We start from the raw sequence: 13,227 nt of genomic DNA, 5'->3' as shown, positions 1-13,227 counted from the left end.
AAGCGTTTGAGAGAGGCGGGGCATAGAGGACTTACAATAATGTACAGTATTTGAAAAATAATGTGTTTTTTGAACATTAAAGCATGTCAACATATTCTGTTACACCAAATACACAAAATAATGATCTTTAAAAAAGCATCCTTTAAATCCTTTGACCCCTTTAAATAGTAAAAATATTTCACAAGATTACTGCTTTTGCTGTACTTTGAATCAAATAAATGCAGGCTTGGTGAGCAGAAGAGACTTCTTTATAAAACATTAAAAATCTCACTGTTCAAAAACTGTTGACTGGTAGGTTATATAGATTACAGAAATGTTATATTGTAATGTTATTATATATATATATAACATTTCTGTCCCCCTCACTTCTGAAATGATGGCTACACCCCTGCCTAGGATGATGGTTAGACCCAGCAGAGGCATTTGTTTTGACCTCTTAACTTGGCTCTGATCCAGTGAGTTTGAACACTAAACCTCGGACTAATCCACCTCTCGCAGCTCATCCAAACACTGACATGCGGTGGACTCTCATACACAAGTCACAGACATACTCTGTACTCGAACTCTCTTTTACACAGTCACATAGAAAATAAAGAGTTCTGTGGATGGTAATAATGTAATTTGGAGAGAAAATCTGGACATCTGGACCTGAAGAACAGTTAGATGGGACAGGTAGGATGACATGCTTTCTTATCTTTGTCTCAAATGCAATAGTGAATAATCAAAATAATAAGAGAACAAAGCATGACCAGGTTTTGTCAGCTCAAATGGTCCTGAAGTCTATTTTTGGCTTGTCTTGACTTCTGTATAAGAGAGAGTGAGATGCTCCAAATAACTTGTGTAATAGTCTTGTATAACTGGTGGCAAACAACTTTAAAAGATCTGTGTGCATGCTCAGACATCTTAGCACGAGTGTTTGTCTTCACTTTGACACAATGGTGGAAACATTAAAGTTTTATATAATTATGTGATTATTTTTCAGATTTTTTCAGTCTTTAATTCACTTTTAATCCTCTTCTGTTGCTTAAAACAAGTCATGTGGGATCCAAAATATTCCAGTTATAAGCCAAATGTTGAAAAATAAGGATGCAAAGTCAATTTGTATTGATTTAATTTGATAGAGCTAAATGAATACTCCTGATAATGTGAAATATTAGCAAATTCTAACAATAACTCCAGATTTCAATTAAAGGATGTCATTTGAATGAATATGCATACAAAATTGAAAGAAAAATGCTGCATGTTGTGCACAGTACTATCTTTGTATAACTGAGATGCTATTATAATTTTTTATAATATTTTGAGTCATATTTTTTAATTTGCAATTTTTTTAAGTTTTAGTAATTTTGCGGAGTATTTTTGTTATTTTTAGTAGTTTTTATTTTATATTTTTATTCATTTTTATTTCAGTTTAATTATTTTAGTACATCACATTTAACTAAATTAAAATAAGGAAAGCTGCCTTAGCAACTAGATGACATTTTTTGGAGATTTTTAATGTTTTTTTCTATATTTTATTTCAGTTAACATTTATTTAAAACTAAATAAGCACAGTTTTAGTTAGCTAAAATAGCACAGTGTAAGTAAGAGTGTGTGTTTGGGTGTTTGCACTTAAGAAGGCTTATCTGTCTGCTGAGAACTTCCTTACAAGATTTATGGGTCTTAAATGAGCAGGGCTGTTTGCTAAAAAACATTTAAAGGTCATGTTACTCCGGATCTTCTAAACATAAAAGCAATAATATATTTCCAGGCTGCATTTAGGTCCATTTAAGCCAGTTCCTTCTCTTGAGCTAAATTAGCCAATTCATAATAATAGAGTACAGTAATGCAATATGTCATTTTTAACATACCTGTTTTTTATCCTGTCAGTGAGAGATGGTTTTGAGGTTGATCTTCAGTGAACAGCCACTGTGGAAGATTCTAATATTCTGCCAGCTATATTCTGCGGTCAGCCGGCATTCTGTAATTGGTATAAACACAAACACAGAGACAGACCACACACAAAAAACAAAACACACACACGCACACACACACATTTGACGTGCATGCATCTATGCAACTTCAATTGACCTCACACAGCTAAATATTGAGTACAACAGGCGAATACAGTTCTGAAAGAATTTTGTTTGAGCAGGGAATTACGGAATTCCAATCCGTGCGCCACAGAAAATTAAGAACAAATCAGTATCCAGGCAACAATCCAGTCAAACTAATCTGTCCGACCTTTGCTGAACAACAAGCTCTGAGTAATGCATCAGACATGATCTAATAATTGACTAATTAAAACATCATCAGATAAATTTGCAATTTACCATCAACCAGACATGGAAATCAACCAACATTTTACATTACAGCAGACTGTAAGCAGAAATATAAGAAAAATGTTATTTAAATAAATAATGTGTCTATTTTTGACAGCAAGCAATTGTGACGATGGGCATGACGTGTTTGCCAAAGTAAAAGAGAACAGCCTGATGGGAACTTTTATTGCCAACCTCAGTTTCACTGCACAGCCATCATCCAATCATATGCACTTAAAACTTTCTGGAAAAGATGCTGATTGGTTTTATCTGGAGGGAAGAACCGTTAGACTGAACTCAACATCAACTAGGATTATTGATAGAGAGGTAACATAAAACAAAATCGGTAACACTTTATTTTAAGGTGTCCTTGTTACAAGTACATGTACTTACTGTTGTATAATAACAATAAATTATGCATAATTACATTCAATAAATAACCCTAAACCAAACCCTTATCCTAACCCTACCCATATAGTAAGTGCATGTAGTTAATTAATATTACTCAGTACTTAAATGTATAATTACACTGTAACAAGGACACTTTAGAATAAAGTGTAACCAAAAAATCTTTAAATGCATGCTATTACACTGTCATGATTTTGTTTAAACTGTTAATATGATTTGTCTATAATGATATTACAGATACACGGCTCAGTTTTAACAGCAACTGTAAGGTGTTACGAACATAAAGCCCTACAGGTAAGTTGAATAATCTGTGACGCACAGCAGTATCCGTTTAGAAAACTGGATTTATCAAAAAATGTATGTTGCTGTCAGGCTGAACACAGGATCTTGGTAGAGGTTCTGAATGAGAATGACAACAAACCGGAGTTCCTACAAAGATCAGTTCAGCCTCTGCAGCTCAGCGAGGTAAAACAAAACACAACATACATTCTCTTTGTTTGTAGTGTATTGACATTCACTATTGTTCAAAGGTTTGGGGTCAATACGAATTCTTTCTTTCTTTCTATTAATATTTGTATTCATCATCAATTCAATTGATCAAAAGTGGCAGTAAAGACGTATAAAGATGATTCCTATTTCAAATAAATGCTATTCTTTTGAATACGAAGCAGCACAACTGTTTTCAATATTTAAAATAATAGTCAGAGAAATTTCTTGAGCAGCAAATCAGCATATTAGAATGATTTCTGAAAGATCATGTGACACTGAAGACTGGAGTAATGATGCTGAAAATTCAGCTTTGCATCACATGAATAAATTACATTTTAAAATAGAAAACCGTTATTTGAAATTGTAATAATATTTCACAATATTACTGTAACATTATTGTATTTTTGATCAAATAAATGCAGTCCTGGTGAGCATAAGAGACTTTCAAAAACAAACGTTCAAGTCCCAAACTTTTGAGCAGCATATTGCGTGTATAAGCATATATTGAAATTATTTTTCCAACATTTTTCTCCATCCCTGAGATTTTCTCCCATCTTCTGCTGTTTGTTTGATGTGTTTGTTCAGTTGACAGCGGTGAACTCTATAGTGTTTACAGTCCAGGCCACAGATGCTGATGGAGACACACTCACATACGTCATCGATAAAACATCAGTAGGTGAACAAAACATTTCATCAGATCCACAAAATCCACAGTAGAAACCTTCTTCTAGTCCTACTGCATGCAGCCGCTTTTGACTTAAAGAGATAGTTCACTCAAATTCTGTCATCATTTACTCATCCTCAAGTTGTTCCAAACCTGTATGAGTTTCTTTCTTCTCTTAAACACAAAAGAAGACAGTTGGTAAAAACATGTTGGTAACCGTTGAGTGAAACAGTAGTGACTGACTTCCATGGAAAAAAATACTATGGAAGTCAATGGCTACCGTCAACTATCCCTTTAACCTTTTCTTGTGGTATATCGGCTTGATAATCTGTGAACTTGTGTTTGTGTATTTCCAGCCTGATGCCAGGTATTTTCGAGTGGACTTACCCAACAGTGGCAAAGTGGTTCTCAACAAGTCATTGGACTATGAGATCAAAACTCAGCTCCGACTGACTCTTTATGCAGTGGTAACACATACAGAAAATACATACTTGTTTGGTGATGATAAAAAATGTGAGAAAAAACTGAACTGTTATTTACTCGGATATTGATGTGGCTTTAGGAGACGAACACAAATGAGCATTACAACACAACGGCAACAATAATCATCAATGTGATAGATGGGGACGACCAGTACCCACAATTCCAGCCTTGCATTCTTCTCTCAGCCAGTCACAGCAACCGCATATGCGCCAATCCTCTGTACACCGCCAACATCACAGAGAACGAGCAGGTAAACCCTGTGAATATATAAAGACATCTTAATGTTTTGGATGTCTATTATGTTCAGCAAGGCTGCATTTACTTGAAATACAATAAAATCAGTAATATTGTGAAATTATAATTTAAAAGAACCATTTTATATTTGAATATATTTTAAAACGTAATTTATTTCTGATCCAAAGCTGAATTTTCAGCACCATTACACCAGTCTTCAGTGTCGCATGATCCTTCAGAAATCATTCTAATATGCTGATTTGCTGCTTAAAAACATTTCTTATTACTGTATCATCAATGTTGAAACCCCCCCAATGTTGAGATGCTCCTTTTTTGGGTATAAAAGGAGCATCTCAGTCTTTGCAAGCAAAGCTGGATCACGGCTTATCACTTTTTGCCAAATTTCATGAGAGAAGTGTCAAACAAATCAAAAATGACATTTCACAATGCAAAATTGCAAAAAATGTAGGTCTTTCACCAACTACCACACGTAATATTGTGAAAAGATTCAGAGAATCCAGAGAAATCACAGTACATGTAGGACAAGGCAGGAAACCTCAGTTGAATGTGCTTGACCTTTGAGCCCTCAGATGGCATTGCATAAGAAACCATCATGCTGTGGTGTTAAATATAGCCACATGGGCTCAGGAGTACTTCAGAAAACTGCTGTCACTTAACACAGTCTGCTGCTGCATCAAGAAATGCAACTTGAATCTCTGTTACTCTAGGAGAAAGCTACATCAATTATATGCAGTGATGCCGCCGGGTTATCTGGGCCAGAGCTCATCTCAGACAGCCAAAAAGACAGTGGAAAGGTGTGCTGTGCTCAGATGAGTCCACATTTCAACTTGTTTCCTGCAAAAATGGATTTAGAATTCTCAGTCTCAAAGACCAAAGGGACCATCCAGACTTTCATCAGTGACAGAAGCAAAAGCAAACATCTGTCATGGTATGGGGGTGCAACAGCATGAGTGACTGGCAAATGTGCGAAGGAACCATTAACATGGAGGCATATATTGGGATTGTACAGAGAAATATACTGCCATCAAGATGATGTCTTTCATGGGAAGTCCATGGTTATTAGATCAAGACAATGCCAGCTCTCATTCTGCATATGCCTCAACAGCGTGGTTCCATAGACTCAGAGCGAATGTGTTAGACCGCCCTACCTGCAGTCCAGGTCTCCTATTGAAAATGTATGACCGGTCATGAAAAGCAGAATCAGACAACAGCAATCACAGACTGCTGAGCATCTGAAGTCTTTTATCAAACGAGATTGGACAAAAATGTAGCTTGCAAAACTTTAACAATTAGTATCCTCAATTCCCAAACAATGAAACATTGTAATTAAAAGGAACGTTGATGACAGTGTTAAACGTGCCTCTGTCCCAACTTTTTTGGAGTGTGTTGCAGCCATCAAAATCAAAATTTGTTTATATTTACAAAATAAAATTAAGTTGCCCAGTGAAAACATTGGACCTTTTTCTTTGTACTTTAATCAATTAAATAAAGGTTAAAGAGAATGAACAGATAACGTATTATTGATTTTATGCATTTTACAAAACATCCCAACTTTTCTAGAATTGGGGTTGTAGAAATCGTTTGTATATATATATATACAGTGGTGTGAAAAGGTTTTTGCCCCCTTCCTGTTTTTTAAATTTTGTGCATATTTGTCACACTTAAAAGATTCAGATCATCAAACAAATTTTAATATTACACAAAGATAATGCAAGTAAATACAAAATGCAGTTTTTAAATCATGATTTCTTTTATTAGGAAAAAAGCTGTTCAAACCTGCCTGGCCCTACGTGAAAAAGTAATTGCCCCCTAAATCTAATAACTGATTGTGCCCCACTTTGCGGCAACAACTGCAATCAAGCGTTTGCAATAACTGGCAATGAGTCTTTCACATCGCTGTGGAGGAATTTTGGCCCACTCTTCTTTGCAGAATTGTTTTAATTCAGCCACATTGGAGGGTTTTCGAGCATGAATGGACTGTTTAAGCATCTCAATCGGATTTAAGTCCGGACTTTGATTTGGCCACACACTACTTAATTTAGTTTTTCTTGAGCCATTCAGAGGTGGACTTGCTGGTGTGTTTGGGATCATTGATATATATATATATATATATATATATATATATATATATAAGTCTTTACTGTCACTTTTGATACATTTAATACATCCTTGCAGAAAAAAAAAGTTTAATTTCTTTAAAAAGACCTTACTGGCCTATTTTTGACCTTACATGGACCTTACATTGACCTTACATGGAATGTACACAGATCTAATTCCTTCTTATCATCTGTTTATTTGTCACTCAGGACATTGTCTTGGATTTCTTCCCGGGTCTGATTCAAGCTGTGGATGGTGATGAGGGTCTCAGAACACCAGTAAAGTACACCATCCTGTCAGGTGCTTCTCCTTCCTCTACCATTGAACCTTAGCAAACTCCTGGAACAAGAAACTAATTTTGATTATATATGTGTGTCTGCTGTAATACAGGCGCAGATAATGGCAGATTCGTCATTGACAGTAATTCTGGAGAGGTGAGGATAACCAGACGTGTGGAGAACAGACTGCTGATTCCGACACTGAGACTGCGTGTTATGGTGCGTCTGAGAGTAAAGAACAAAAATGTGTAAAAAATGAAAATAAATGTATACATTTAATATTACAGTAAATGTAATACATAAATAATATTCTAATTTATAAAAATAAATAACTTTTCTAAAATATAAAAAAATTAAAAAATGATTTTTTTCTTTTTGAAATCATTGTGATGTTTCTGCTTAGGCAGCTCAGACGGATGACCCTCTGAAATATGCAGTAGCCACAGTTCTGGTGAGGGTCCTAGCAGAAAACAGGTTTCCACCACAGTTTAGTCGTTCAACATACCGTGGTTTTGTCAGCGAGAGCGCAAATCCTGCCTCACTCGTCATGACATACGGCAACAAATTACTTATCCTGGAGGCCACGGATCAAGATTTCACTGACGTACGTGACGCAACAAGATCACAACATTACAAAACCACACAACAGTAACACCCCAGTGTCAACATCCAGTTTCAACATCACAAAGACATTCATTGCATGAAATATGGAGTTATGTTTCTGTTTGTGGGTTAAAGGGCTTCAATCCCAGACTGCAGTATTCTCTAAACTCCCAACACAACAGCTCTCAGCTCTTTTACATTACACAAGAAGGACTGCTCATCGCTAAAACCAGCGTGCTACACCCCGGTCACAAATATTTCCTAGAGGTATGACATAAGACTACATAAATACACTTTATGATTTTTAAAAATACTACTTCAGTCTTTCTACTTCAAAATTTCACATTTAATTCAATTTGTTAATTACCTTCTCTTTGTAATTATTTGTGAAATTTGCTAGTAATTTCAGAGTGAAAATTGATTAACCACCAAATTTTTTATAGGCAGAATCTAAACAATATTCCAGTACTATTCTCAAAAATGTCTGAAATAAGACAATTGATGACTGTGTTGCAGGTTCAAGCCACTGACCTGGAATCAGGAGACACTGTTAAAGCTGCATTGCATGTGGAAGTTCTTCAGAAAGGTCAACCAGGTACTCGAAAATCTTCAAACTCTCTGGATGATATCTTAATTATGAATATACAAATATATAAAATAAAAATATTTTAATGTGTGCAACAAACTAGATGGGAGCACTGTTTGTGCAAAGCTTGCCACAACATAAACTACCAGTCAAAAGTTTTCTGAAGGATAATGTGTGACAACAAAGACTGAAGTAGTGGCTGCTAAGAATTCAGTTTTGCATCACAGGTATTAAACCAGTTTTAAAATATATTCAAATAGGAGAAAGTCATTTTAAATTGTATTAATATTTCACAACATTACTGTTATTACTGTATTTTTGATTTAAAAAAATACAGCGTTGGTGAGCATAAGAGGATATTTCAGCAACATTTGAAGATTTTTTTTAACTTTTGACTGGTAGTGTATAATGACAATACATGGCTAAACATATAACAAATAATAAACAAATGTATTGTATAAGTTCCACAGGGTCCTTTGGGGGCGGGGCATGTGTATAGCAGCGAGACAGTGGGCAGGGCAGAGGGCATGGCAGGGGTGTGTCTGATCCTGCTGGCCTTTACCTTATTTACACTGGTGCGGTGCATACGGATGATCAGAGAGAAGCGGGATCATGTCATCCGGACCAGTGTGGCTGACAACAGACACCCTAATGTGGTAAGACAAGATACAATTGTGCTCATAAATTTACATGCCCCTTGCAGAATATACAAAATGTTAATAATTTTAACAAAAGAAGAGGGATCATGAAAATTGCATGTTATTGTTTATTTAATACTGTCCTGAATGCTGGCCTTTACCTTATTTACACTGGTGCGGTGCATACGGATGATCAGAGAGAAGCGGGATCATGTCATCCGGACCAGTGTGGCTGACAACAGACACCCTAATGTGGTAAGACAAGATACAATTGTGCTCATAAATTTACATGCCCCTTGCAGAATATACAAAATGTTATTGTTTATTTAATACTGTCCTGAATAAGCTATTTCACATAGCAGATGTTTATATGTTCTCCACAAGACAAAACAATAACTGAATTTATAAAAATGACCCGGTTCAAAAGTTTACATACCCTTGAATCTTAATTTCCTGGATGATCCACTACTGTCTTTCTGTGTTGTGATAGTTGTTCATGAGTCCCTTGTTGTTCCTGAGCAGTTCAACTGGCTGCTGTTCTTCAGAAAAATCCTCAAGCTCCTGCACATTCTTTGGTTTTCCAGCATTTTCTGCATATTTGAACAACATATTTCCAACACTGACTATGATTTTGAGATCCATCTTTTCACATGGAGGACAATTGGGGGACTCATAACTATTTATAAGATGAAAACGTTTACTGATGCTCAAGAAGGGAACACAATGCATTAAGAGCTGGGGCTGGGGGCTGTAATCTTTTTGAATTGGATGATCAGGGTAAATTGTACTTATTTTGTCTTCTGGGAAACATTTAAGTATTTATGTAAGTGCAGTACCAAATGAAAAAAATATGATCATTAAACAAAATTTACACATCATCATCCTGTTCAAAAGTTTACACCTCTCTGGCTCTTAATGCATTGTGTTGCCTTCTTGAGCATCAGTAAATGTTTCCACCTTTTGTAATAGCTGTGTATGAGTCCCTCAATTGCCATCAGTGTGAAAAGATGGATCTCAAAATCATACAGTCAATGTTGAAAGGGTTCAAATATGCAGAAGATGCTGGAAAACCAAAGAATGTGCAGGAACTGGAGGATTTTGCTCAGGACCAACGAGGGACTCATGAACAACTATCACAACACAGAAAAACAATCATGGATCATCCAGGAAACAACACAGATTATTAGGATTCACGAACGTGGTCATTTATGAATTCAGTTATTATTTTGTCTTGTGGAGTATATATAAACATCTGTTATGTGAAATAGTTTATTCAGGACAGTACTAAATAAAAATAACATGCAATTTTCATTATCCCTCTTATTTAGTTAAAATTATTAACATTTTGCATATTCTGCAAAGGGCATGTAATCTTATGAGCACAACTGTATATTCATGCAACATACACAACAGACATGTTAGAGACTGCATATTATCCATATGTTCCAAACGAATTAAGAAACAAACAAAAAAAAAGAAACAGAACTATGTAACAACTTCTACTTTGAGCTTCTAAAAATGTTTTAATAGGGTAAAAACTGTAATATTGTGAAATAATATTACAGTTTTAAAATACTGTTTTCTATTTGAATATATTTTAAAATGTAATTTATTCCTGTGATGCAAAGCTAAATTTTCAGTTTCATTACTCCAGTCTTCAGTGTCACATGATCCTTCAGAAATCTTTCTGATATGCTGATTTGCTGCTCAAGAAACATTTCTGACTATTATTATTAACGTTGAAAATAGTTGTGCTGCTTAATAATTTTATGGAAGTTTAAAAGTTTTTTCTCAATAATTTTTAGTTGAAATAATTCATGATTTCTGAAGGATCTTTTTGCATTTCTTAATATTCCATGTCTAGTGTCTGAGATGGTTCCGGATGGTGAGTTAATGTTATTGCATTCCCTTAGTGAACCTCATTGTATTTTCATTTAGGTAAAAAGTGGAAATAGAATGGTTTCTTAAAGCATAGACTGACTGTTTTGTTATTAAACTGAGAATATCGATTAAAGCAGTTCTATATGAGTCACAGAGAGTGTCAGATCAGACACTACTTGATGCGGTATCCCAAACCTTTTAACTTTGAAAGTGCAAGTATTTGTTCAATTCTGGCAAATATACAGTATCAGTGGTCTTGGAATTTATACACCTACCAGTGTACATGCTGCATCACACACAAGCAAAATCCAATAACTCCAGTCTTCAGTGTCACATGATACTTCAGAAATCATTCTAATAAGCTGATTTGCTGCTCAGCAAAAAATTCTTATTATGCTTAATATTTTTTGTGGAAACTGTAGATACATTCAATGTTGAATAGTAGTGTGCATCATTTGAAATCTCCTTAAAATAAGGACAATATTATTCCGTGCACCTTCAAATTTCCCATAGCAACCCTTGTGCATTTGTGCTTTTAAATGATAGAAATGTTTTCAGGGAAGCAACTGTAAATCCAGCTGAGTGACAGTTTTTCTCTGATAGATGAACCAGAGCCAACCGATGACTTTAGTGGAGGAAACGTTCTCATATCACAACGAGGTGTTCAGTGAGTACGACCACTCCACCTCACCTTTCTATGGCAAACAGGGCATCTACACCAAAATAGAGGAACCACCTCCATCATCATCTGTGAACTTACCATCAATTACCTTCAACAAATCATTACGGGAACCAAGACGCAATTATCTGGCACTGCGGCCCAACGGGAGACCCGTGAACAGGTTTAACAATAAAACGGTGTCATTTCACGACTACATTGTGGTTCGGGAATGGGATGAGGAGAGTGAAGAAAATACAGAGACTACGTTCACAACAGAGGTGGAGATTTGTACCGATTTAGAAGAAATTAACATGGATTGCGAATTAGAAAATGATGATTCAGATCTCCCAGAAGAAGAATTTAAAATCCAATCACAAAGAATCACTTCATACTGTGACGACATATACAACGAGTCAGAAATGCTCAATATGCACCTAAAAAGAGACAACCGAGACTACGAAACACATAATACAGACCACACACAAGTAAAAATTGACTTAGAAGACAGAATCCATGCAAAACCACTGGAAATCAGGAACCAAAAAATAGCTGGAAAGCACAGATTCAAGTCTGATCTACAAAGAATACAAAGACACTCAACTGAAAGTCAAGAAAGAGATCAAACAGTAACACAAAACTCAGCATTAGAGGACACTTCACAAGCAGAGTTCTCCACTTTTCAAAGAGAGACATGTATCATTAACCCTAAAGCCTTGGTTTCAGAGGCCGACAAACCTGTCGTCAATTATTCAGAAAGCTTTAAAACAGATGGGACCAGAAAATCGGATGATCTTAATTTAGATCCTCAAGTTTCAGAAGCTGAAAGTTCTGTACAAAACATTCATGATGTAAGTAACTTACAAACACATCTAAGCACATTAACACTAGATCCAGGTCAATACAATGGATCGGAAGAACGTCTGGGAGTTGAGACGGACAACACCCCAAGCTCAAACATATATTATGTTAATGAGGACATTGCAACAAATTTAGATGACAGTAGCCCAGAAGAGGAGTCTGTATCTAATCTAGATACAAGTAGTCAACATCTGAACTATCTTCATGATCCTCACGACACACAGATAGAATGTTTCTACGACACAGACACAGATGAAACTAATGACGGGAGATGATTATGGGAGACTGACGAAAGCTAAGAGTGATACTGAATCAACTCAATGTTTGAATTGAGCTCGAGCACCAAATGAGCATTTGTAAAACGGGAAAAGAACAGATTTGGCATCTGCGAGGCAATGAACTGATGGGTGAGTAATACAAGCGTCAAGCTAACTTCTAACCCAAAGTTTAAAATTTTGCCCTGCACCGATGGTTTTCAGACATCCAGTGCCCTTTCTACATTATATAATGTACATCATTGCACACGGACATGCATTCTTTGTATTGAAATTGCACTTTGCATTGCAAACTCAAATAAAATCTACTGATGACAAACAATAAGACTGCCTGTGGTGTAGATAGTTCTGCTAAAATTAAACTTGGGTGGGACGGATAATATCAAAGAAATAGAAAAACAGGTGCAATATGCCTAAAAAAGTTTTTCAAATGAAGTAAAAGTGAGCAGATCACCACCTAGTGAATCTGATTAGAATCTGTGCAAAAACAAGAAATTCACCTGGAAACCCCACAAATGGAAACCCAATTGAAAATGTGATTAATTTTCATCAATTTTATTGAGAAAACACTCTCAGCTATAAGACAGTATTTACAATACCTGACCACAGCATACTAAACAGAGTTCACATTCAATTATAAACATATATATATATATATATACACACACATACACAAATTATATACTAATGTTAGGAGAGGAGGTCATTTTCAGCCATGTACAAATTGCACAAATAAGAAAGGTAAGATAAC

The 13,227-nt window shown here is 35.6% G+C and overlaps 1 protein-coding gene across 9 annotated transcripts; it reads left to right on the top strand.

Annotated features, from left to right (window-relative positions):
- The first annotated feature begins 514 nt into the window (after nt 1-514).
- LOC107559703 (cadherin-related family member 5) lies at nt 515-12,786 on the top strand. 9 transcript variants are annotated; one of them, XM_016243606.1, is made up of 16 exons: nt 515-672; nt 1,870-1,969; nt 2,419-2,627; nt 2,946-3,002; nt 3,081-3,173; nt 3,783-3,869; nt 4,218-4,328; nt 4,424-4,594; nt 6,906-6,996; nt 7,087-7,193; nt 7,378-7,578; nt 7,713-7,844; nt 8,094-8,172; nt 8,626-8,819; nt 10,666-10,686; nt 11,286-12,786. In XM_016243606.1, exons 2-16 carry the CDS (start codon nt 1,876-1,878, stop codon nt 12,474-12,476), a joined length of 2,838 nt encoding a protein of 945 aa, XP_016099092.1. In that variant the 5' UTR covers nt 515-672; nt 1,870-1,875; the 3' UTR covers nt 12,477-12,786. The 9 variants fall into 9 exon arrangements, with proteins under 9 accessions (XP_016099092.1, XP_016099128.1, XP_016099101.1 ...); XM_016243642.1 differs by lacking the exon at nt 1,870-1,969; XM_016243615.1 differs by lacking the exon at nt 10,666-10,686.
- Nucleotides 12,787-13,227: the final 441 nt, after the last annotated feature.

Source organism: Sinocyclocheilus grahami, unplaced genomic scaffold (genome assembly GCF_001515645.1).
Source record: "Sinocyclocheilus grahami isolate Dianchi unplaced genomic scaffold, SAMN03320097.WGS_v1.1 scaffold22.1, whole genome shotgun sequence".
Classification (NCBI taxonomy): domain Eukaryota; kingdom Metazoa; phylum Chordata; class Actinopteri; order Cypriniformes; family Cyprinidae; genus Sinocyclocheilus; species Sinocyclocheilus grahami.
Note: the sequence above shows the minus strand (reverse complement) of the source record. Positions and strands in the feature narration are given on the sequence as shown.

What these genes read in the sequence shown, in the direction of transcription:
- LOC107559703 (XM_016243606.1), top strand. Translation starts at nt 1,876, where the DNA reads ATGGTTTTGAGGTTGATCTTCAGTGAACAGCCACTGTGGAAGATTCTA. An exon ending in CTAGGATTATTGATAGAGAG is followed by an intron (nt 2,628 to 2,945) that starts GTAACATAAAAC and finishes ATGATATTACAG; the next exon opens with ATACACGGCTCAGTTTTAAC. An exon ending in GACTGACTCTTTATGCAGTG is followed by an intron (nt 4,329 to 4,423) that starts GTAACACATACA and finishes ATGTGGCTTTAG; the next exon opens with GAGACGAACACAAATGAGCA.